This window comes from Nanorana parkeri, unplaced genomic scaffold, assembly GCF_000935625.1.
Source record: "Nanorana parkeri isolate BGI_ZX_2015 unplaced genomic scaffold, ASM93562v1 scaffold807, whole genome shotgun sequence".
In the NCBI taxonomy this organism is placed as follows: Eukaryota; Metazoa; Chordata; class Amphibia; order Anura; family Dicroglossidae; genus Nanorana; species Nanorana parkeri.
Window position 1 is genome coordinate 611,762 of NW_017307075.1, and position 9,932 is coordinate 621,693.

Here is a 9,932-nt window from a genome sequence, read left to right on the forward strand (position 1 = left end):
AATGAGCACTTACCCATGCAGTAGCCCCACTGCAACGGTTAATACAATTTTTCCCCGGAGTTCTTCTATAATGCCTCAGTAAAAAAATTTAACTATAAACATATGTATAAAATAACTGTTTATATACTACTATATTACTATTTTATTATATACATTTGCTTTAGACATGTGCGATTCGTTTCAGAAAAAAAAAATTCAGACAAATTTTCGTTATTCGGAGGTTCGGACATATCCGAATTTCCGAATAACAGAAATGACGAATGAAAAGGAATCCGAATTTCCGAAAACTAAATTTCGGACGAAATTCATTAGCGGTAGTCTGTACGTATTTTTGAAATGTTTCTTTGCTGCAACAAAACAAACACAAAACGGAAACGAAAATTCGTACAGACCACGGCTAACGAATTTCGTCCTAATCCCAATCCCGAAACAAATTGACTTTCGGACCCGAATCCCAAAAAAACAAAATAACGCAAAATCCGAAACAAAACAAAACTAAACAATTTTTTTGCTGGTGCACATGTCTAACTTGCTTTAAACTAGATACCATGCAAGGCCAGTAAGAGCAGGGCAGTTACAGTGTTCTGTTTTGTAGACATGTGGCATGGAACAGCAGGGCAAACAAGCTAGGGCTGCAACAACTAATCGACATAATCAATTATAATCGATTATTGAAAAAGTTGTCAACTTTTTCAATAATCGATTAATCGGCTTCCGATCAGTTGGCCCTGTTCACGGCTCCACACACGCTGCGCGCCGCACCTCTTCCCCACCTCACGCTCGCCGTTGCCAGACCAGCTAACTAATTGATTTTGAAAATAATCGTTAGCTGCAGCTCTAAAACAAGCAGAACTCCACAGACAAGAATAATAAAAAAACAGAGCTGAGGTCAACTGTGTTCAGGGAATGCAGTAAGTCAATGTCTGATGGCACTTCTGTGCAGGTACCACTTCTCTTAGCACTTTCTTCCTTATCTCCAGCTATTTTCTATTAATATGTGTCAACAGATGGTACTCACACTTTTTTCTTGTCTTTCCCAGTGTCTGGTCCTAAAATGCACATGATGCGTTACCTAACCCAAGAAGGGTATTTCTTTAAAAAAAATGGAATATACCATGGAGTAAATGTATAACACTGTTATAGCACAAACTGAAGATATGCATTTTGATGATGATCATTTTTGTCTACATTCAGGGTACAGAAAGTAGTAAAATTATTCTGCAGGCTAAGCTGATATACCATGACCTGGATGAATGAGAACCTTCACAGACATATTCTATTTTATTGTATCCTTGCTTCACAGAAAACCTGACCAAGCCTTTTATGAAGAGTTTGAAATAGTAAAGCATTTACTTTGTACTTCAGGTACCTACACAATAGCAACAGAATTTACATTGTTATTGGTGACAAGAAACTCAGATTCTCAAACAGAATTATTTTGAGCGCCATCATCAAATATCACGTAGAACCTATCTGTCCTGACATGGAGATGTTAAATGAGACTTTAAAATCTAAGTTTACAGGTTTCAACATTCAATGTTTTTCAGACATTTACAAAAATGAGATTCCTCTCTTTTTAACATTTTTGATAATTTATCTGAACATTTTACTAGGGAACATTATAGTATTCACGTGTATTATTCTGGACTCTCATTTACATACTCCAATGTATATCTTCCTGGGCAATTTATCAACTGTTGACATTTGTTCAACTTCGAACATTCTGCCGAAGCTTGTGTCAATGCTTTACAGTCAGCAGAAGACCATAACATTTCAAGAATGCATGACTCAGTTGTATTTCTTCATCTTCTTCACTTGTACTGAGTTCCTTCTTTTGGCTGTTATGGCGTATGACCGATATGTGGCAATCTGTCAACCGCTTCATTATCCTTTACTCATGAATCTCAAACATTGTACATTATTTTTGGTTGCTGTCTGGACTGCTGCAGCTTTGGAGCCGGTAATACATTGTGTTTTTATAGCAAATTTGTCATTTTGTTCATCCCATCAAATCAACCATTTTTTCTGTGACATTTCCCCTTTGTTAAAACTTTCCTGCAGTGACACTTTACATATTGAGATTGCAACATATGTACTAGGAGCCATTGTAGGCTTGATTGCATTCACACTCACATTGTCCTCCTATGTGTTGATTATTTACACTATTGTAAATATCCAGTCAGCAGATGGAAGACGTAAAGCATTTTTTACATGTGCATCCCACTTGACTTCTGTTCTTATATTTTATGGAACCTCTTTGTCGCTTCACGTTAGACCCATGTCAACATATTTTCCAACTGAGGACAAATTGTTCTCTCTTCTTTATATCATACTGATCCCACTTGCTAACCCTCTTATATATACCTTAAAGAACAAACAATTTAAAGAGTCCTTTCAAAAAGCGATAACGCTACATTGTAAAACAGGAAACTTAGATTTGGATATATAGTTATGACTATAAATTCCTGTAAGATCCAGAAAACTGAGAAGAATGTTTAGCTTTTCAAGGCACTGCAGTATTGTATAGGTAAGACTACAGTGTCTAAACAGTGGATGTGTGAATTGGAGCCTGAATTAAAGGTGGTCATACACTGAGCGAATTTTGGCCAGTTGTTGAAGAGCCGAAATGCACACAGTGGGTGGTGCTGTCAGCGTCATGTTAGCAGGCATCCCTCAATCAGCTGATCAAAGGAGCCAGTTGGAAAATGTTCGCACAAACAGAACTGGCAGTCACTGAGCTGCTTGCTCTGTTTGGATATTCTGACAGGGGCTGGTGGCCGCTGTAAGAATAAAAAACAAACAGCAATGCGCTAGTAACATTGATGGAGGCCTGTGGGTTGAATGAAAAAAATAGAGCAATGTATGGCCAGCTTTACTCTTCATTCAAATCAGCTAAATAAATTCCAGGTGCATCAAATCAAGGTGTTCAAAGTCTTACAGCTTATTCTTGACAATGCGGCTACGGCCTGAGCATAAAGACCTGTCCCCTGCAAACATGCCATAGAAAAGGACCCTTACTGTGTGTGTGTAAGCAGTGGTCTCTCTCTGCAGACACCTGACGGCACCCTGCTGAGCCAGAGCTAAAGCACTTTAATCACAAAAACTCAGCCACCCTGTTGATTGGTAGGAATGAGTGAATCTGCTCCAGTTTAACTTGTGCGTGGTTTAGTGAACCCAGCGTGATGTATGAGCATAGTGTCGAACCCAATTGAAGGCTATGGGAGGTAAATCATGTTGTGTTTTCTTGTCATTTTCAAAGCTAGGTGGTGAGCTACTATTGAAAAAAGGGCATTGGGGAGCTCGGCACTACTGTTGCATGTACCAATGCAAAAAAAAAAAAAAACATACAGTGCCAGAGGTTCTTCATATGTGGGCAACATTGAAAAACACACATCCTTTAAATAACATGCCTAAAAGCTGCACGTGAGGATACAGATCAGTACAATTTTTAGGGACAAAATTAATTAAAAATACATTGGAAAAAAAAGTTGTGGAGTTCCCCTTAAAATTCCACCCAGTCCCTTATACAGACATACAGTCTGGGTGGCCAGTAAAGGGAGGGAAAATAACCTTGTCTTGTACCAGACAAGGTCACATGCCTTTCAACATTGGAGGGTTCCTTTCAAGGCGGGGGGCAGAAAAGGCACTCCCACCTTGCAAAGCACTCTTGTACCAATGTTGAGGGCCAATTCCAATGCCCCAATATGTAATCCAGCATCAATCATGATGTCAGGCGATGTAATCTATGTCTGGGAAGTTTCAATCAAAATCTTATTATGGATTGAGAGACCACATATGATATAGCATTGGGCTACTGCAGGACCTATTTAAAAAGCAATTTTAGGCCCAGTTTTTCTAGAGACAAAGTGAACAGGTAGGAGTTCTACTAAAAGAATTAAGGGACCACAGGTGTCACGGTGCTGTAGAACTGGCTATCATCAGGAAGATTTTAGTTAGCAATATTGACAGCAAATTTACATAGTATTTGAGGTTGAATAAAGACATAATTCCATCAAGTCAAACCTATTGCGTGTATGCATTTATGTTTGAGCTGGTGTGTGCATGTGTATGAAACCAAAGACAAAGAGCACAGCTAGCTGTTTTACTACAAGAATAAGGAGACGCAGATGATACAGCAGTGTAAAATTGTCCATCAAAACCTTTTTTTATATATCACTTTACTTTTTTAAACTTTTTTTTACACAACTTTATCACTAGGAGGTTTAGGACAGTGATGTGAGCTGGGGAAGGATATAAATATGTGGGGAGCCATTGTAAAAGGGTCTTTACCGCAAAGGCTTTGCCTGGAGAGTGGGTCCACTGTAAGGAGCCTTTTTGCCTCTCTGGCTTGCTGCCTGGGGAGCCCACATTAGCTCTAAAATCTAGTTCCAGGAAATGGGCTTATGCTTGCAAGATAGGAAGGAGGTTAGAATGGGGGAGCACCTTCAAAATGCTTGCTCAATCAATTACTGGTCTCAGCTTAAAGGTACACTTTGCAGAATCGCTGGTCTCAGCTTAAAGGTACACCCTTGGACCATGACATGGGCTGTAGTTCTTTCTTTATTTGAGCGGATTTATGTTGCTGTTTGGGTATCTTGCAAACCCTATCCCTCTCTTTCCTGGACACTGAGCCAATAAAACCTGCAAGCAAAGATTCACAGCATGGATGTCAGTCATTTGGTAGCTGCTGGTGAGTATGTGTTTGGGGCAGCAATAAATCAGATCACCAGCTACAGTTTCTTAGGGGGTTAGTGCTACAGTTTTCACTTGTATTTTCTCTATCATGAAGTGAAGGAAAGGCAGAGGTGCTTCAAGTGGCACAAGCGTTCTGCCTTTTTAATACTCCCACAATGGATAACTGATTGTCATAATTGTTCTATAAATGCTGAAAATGAACAAACTCCTCTCCCCTTCCTTGGCCTAAATTGGGCAGTAGTAAATGTTTACACTGCCTACTCTGGTACATTTTGGATGGGGATACTGGTACACACTGGTCACTAAGGGATCTCAAGAATAATTGCAACATGAGAAGAGAAGTATGCTGCAGCCATTATACTTTTGCAGCAACAGAATATAGTGGGCTTATGAGGATACTATGCCTACAACAAACTGGAGAACATTTTCTTACAGAGTAGATAACCTTTGTCCTTTCACAGAGAAACAATAAGGGGTCTATTCACAAATGACCTGGGGATGCTGATCTGTCAATGTAAACAATGACAACTGGGCGGAGCCGGTCGTGACGTCACGGCTGGCTCCATCCAGTCATTATTCATTGGCTGGGACCTGCTAGAAGACTCTTGCAGGTGGCGGGCAATAGGAAACAGTTGGGCGGAGCTAGCTGTTACTGCTAGCTCTGGCCAAATGTTTTTTTTTCCTTTGTAAAAAATCTTTATTCATTTTTTTAATTTTATTATTTATTTACATTTTTAATTTTTTTTTCTACTTTTTTCACTATTTGTATTCTGCTCGGTACCACAAAGGTACTGAGCAGAATAGCCTAGCCGTATGCCGCTCGGCGACATTTGGCTATTTACTCACTGCCGTTCTGCCCCTATGTGAATAGGGGTGAACGGCGGCGAGTGAGCTGCCGGAGCTTCGGCTCAGCCAATCAAGGGGTTGGCTCGGCTGAGTCGAACTCCTTCTGCACTTCGGCCAGCCGAACATGCAGAGCATGTTCGGCTGAGCGAAGTGCAACCGCAGGCAGCTGATGTACGGCTGACTTCACTTCATTTCGGCTGGGTTATTCATTCGGCTGCCTTCAGCAGCTTTGTGAATAACCCTTTAAATATTAGAGCAAACCTGTTGAGCATTAAGAAAATACTCAATACACAATTTAAGATTATCAGATTAGAAGTACTTTTTTTTGTACTGTAAAATATAAAGTGATATTATTGTTCAAAGTATAGCCTGATGGGTCTAATTAGGCTCTGGCATCTTACATGTCTCAGATACTCAAGGAAATCTCCCTAAAATAGTTCCCCCTGGGAGTTTTGGTTCTTCTGCATATTCTGGTTTGGTCTCCATAACATAAAACATCCCCAACATAATAGCCACAGCAGAAGTTTACATCCAGGAACTCAAGTGCAAATATCTCAAATAGAAGCATGGAGATGTATAGGAGACCATTCGATTGATTATCCCATCTAACAAAAACCAAAACCTTACCTGGGGGTGGTCTTTTCTTTCTTTTGGAGAGCTTCAGGTACCACTACTATCTTACACTTTAGGGGTGTCGAATAGCAAATCCTCCGCTGATCACCCTGTTTTTTCCCGCCATCTCCCACCATGTCCCTACTGTATCCTGTAGTGGTGTATGGGTCAGTAGAAGAAACCACAATGGCTAGTGAGGGACGCACTAGCCAACACACCCAGAAGTGTTGCATGTTTAGCATAGGGTATAGAGAGACAGTGTCAAAAACTAAGGGTGCTGGATTCCCTTCACTGAGAATAAATGCACTAAAAATATATATTAAACTGTAACTAATCCAACTTTCTTCTGTTGAAAATATTTAAAAACAAATCTTCACAAACTGACAATAAAGTTAAAAATATATTTTCCTGTATTATTTCAACCGCTGCCATATTATGACAAAAATAGTAAAATAAACTGCACAGAGCATTTTTATACTGCCACTTAGTGTAGATAAGCTGGGCCCTCACTAGATGTCACTATTACACCACCAACTATTTGCTTAAAGTGACACTAAACTCAGGAGTTAAATCTTAAAAATGTATTCAAGTACCTGAACTATGGACAAAAATGTATCTGATTTGTGTATCACTCGGCTGTAGATCCTTCAATCATCTTTGTATTTTCGCTTACATTGTCCTTCCTTCTGGAGTGTGGCTACTTTTGTCAATGTGGTCAAACATCTCCACTTTGGTCTCGTCTGTCCAAAGGACATTATTCCAGAAGTCTTGTCATTTGTTCAAATGCAACTTTGAAAACCTAAACTGTGCTGCCATGTTTTATTTCAGAGAGAAGGGATTTTCCCCTGGCAACCCTTTCAAACAAACTTTTATACTTGTTTAGTCTTTTTCTAATTGTTCCTTCATGAACTTTAACATTTAACATGCTAACTGAGGCTTGTAGAGTCTGAGATGTAACTCGTGGTTTTTTTTTTGCAATTTCTCTAAGCATGGCATGGTCTGACCTTGAGGTGAATTTGCTGGGACGTCTACTTCTGGGAAGATTGGCAACTGTCCTCAATGTTTTTCACTTGTGAATAATCTTCACTTTAGAATGATGGACTTTAAATTGTTTGGAAATAGCCTTATAACCCATCCCAGATTGATGGGCAGGAACAATTGCATTGTGTTACCCCACACCTGAATACTCCAGACCAGCAAACTGCTAAAACTTTAGCTGTGATAGAGGTGGTCACACTTGCCGATGATCAATTAATCAAGTGCATTTAATTAGCAGCACCTGGCTTCTACTTAGCCTCTTAGCTCCTACGGAAGCACTAAGGGTGTATTTAGTTTTTCACACATAACTTCTCAATTTTGGCTTTATGCCTGTAAAATAAATAATGACACAATGTAATATGTCATGTGTTGTTCATCTGAGGTTTTATTTACCTAATTTTAAGGACCAAATTATTTTTATTATATCCTGATATTTAAATTCATAGAATCCAAAGAGGACGTACTTTATTTTTTCACACAACTGTATATGTTTACTCTCTTTCATGTCAAATGATTTTTTTAATCTGCACATAAGGTCTTGTGAGCCTGCATGGGAAGAAATAGACTTTTGTGAGCATTTGCAAAAAATAAAACACAGTCTGGCTGGGAGAATTCTGCAGTGACTGGGGGTAAGAGGAATCATTTAAAACCCTTTGTGACGGGAGACGTACACTGAATGTCCCTGCCACTAGTGCCCAAATGACTGCTCACGTACAGTGCACATTCCCACCACTTGTGCTGAAATGACTACCTATGTACACTGTATGTGAGCAGCTATTTGGGGATCTCTAAATGCCGGTAACAGCTGAGAATCAGTGGTTACCGTTCATTAATGGATGCCTCATCATTGAGGCATCCATTAATGAAAGAATTAAGCGCTTACGGACACCCGATTCCCTGCAGGGAGTGATAGCAGAGAGGTATTTACCGCACTTGCTGTCACTGTCTGACAGCTGGAACAGATCGGGATCTCGATTTGTATCGTTTTTCCCCCAAATATTTCAGAATAGAAACATTTAGCTACATGTATCTATTCTGAAACAATGCTGCAGACTTCTGATCATTCTGGGAATGATCAGAAGCCTTTAATGATACTGTCAGCATCAGTGTCACCAAGGTTATTATTGGCTGTTCCTAAGTTTGGCGCAGCCTAATAATAACCAAAAATTAATTAATTAAATTATCAAACAGTCATAGAAATTAATTCACAATGACTGCTTAATATAATTAAAAATAAATAAAATAAAAGTGTAAACCTTTTATTTTTAAAAAATAGTGGAAAGTGTCAAAAAAGTTTTAAAAAAACAATAAAAATTACATGCTTAAATATATTTTTTATACTATCATTATTATAAAAATTAACCCCTTACAATGAAATTTGAGATTTGTTTTTCACCAGAAGGGGTTGTTTGATTTAACCCCCTCATGACAGCAATGTTCAAAGTGTAACTCTTAGGGGTCTATTCACAAAGCTGCCGAAGGATCTGGCCGTAGCTTCAGGAGAACCGAGGGGGTGCTGTAGGGCTATTCACAATAGCCTGTACAGCTCCCGATCACGGCCGAATAAAGAAACAAATTAAATTGTTAGATTTAGTTTTAGCCTGAGAAGTACAGAGCATTTTCTAAAATTCTAGGGATGTGAGGTGTTTCCAAATAAAGAACAAATAAATGAATTTATTTTAATGCATTTTTTTAGCTGTGCTATATTTCTAAAAAATAATAATAATCAAAACTTGGGAAAAAGTGTTTTCTTTATGTTTTTTCTTAATTTGTTTTATATTTCATTCATCTTAAGTGAGGTATTAGGCACACATATGTGATATAAACGTATAGCCCTATCTGTCCTCTAAAAACAATATATAATATGTATGGGTGCACTAAGTAAGAAAGTATATTACTGCCATGGAAGAATCACACAGCAAAAATGTAAAAAGTGCGTCAGTCATTAACGAACAGAAACTAAACACAAGCTCAGTCATGAAGGGGTTAAAGGAAAACTGACTTAAAATTACATTTATCCTTTAAAATTTTTAATAAAGAATGAATGCAATTATTTACTATAAGGAATAAAACCTAAACCTGGGGAACTTGCTAACAAAATTTTACTTAGGATTTTCTTATACTTCAGTTTAACGTTTTTGTATATTGATTTTATTTCTGTTCCTATACAGTTTTATAGTGTATTGAGAGTCAGTGGCATTTCATTTTCCCTTACAGATCTCTGTTATGCTGGCCATACACTTTACAACCATAGCACTACTTTCGTCTTGCGATGGTTGTAAGGTAATTAAAAGTTTGTACGATCTGCCCATCTTGGACAGGCAGATCCTACTTGCGATCATCTCAAGCCCGTCCAGCTGAGGGGAGGGTTTCCGATGACTGCAATGCTGAGCGGGCAGTGTGCGCTTGGCACACCGGCCCGTGTGGCATTTGTCTTACGTACACGCCACAAACTCGCCGAAAATCATATGATTTTCGGCTGGTTTTCCAACGTGCTCGTAAGACAAAAGACGACCGTACAGTAGAAATGGTTGCACGCCTTCCATACACCTGCCGATTATCGTATGATCACGGGATTTCCCGGGATTATCATACGATATCAGCAGGTGTATGGCCACCTTTGCTGATTGTTGTTCTGTAACCCATTCCCACATATGCCTGCAATTACAGTGCCTAGGGGGTAGAGGATGCAGCTGTTTTTAAGTTTTGAATCACGTGACATATCAGAGCCATAAGCAAAG

At 39.0% G+C, this 9,932-nt stretch overlaps 1 protein-coding gene across 1 annotated transcript; it reads left to right on the top strand.

The window, feature by feature from the left end:
* The first annotated feature begins 1,537 nt into the window (after positions 1–1,537).
* LOC108794048 (olfactory receptor 5V1-like) lies at positions 1,538–2,449 on the top strand. Its single transcript, XM_018565023.1, has one exon. It carries the CDS (start codon positions 1,667–1,669, stop codon positions 2,447–2,449), a length of 783 nt encoding a protein of 260 aa, XP_018420525.1. The 5' UTR covers positions 1,538–1,666.
* Positions 2,450–9,932: the final 7,483 nt, after the last annotated feature.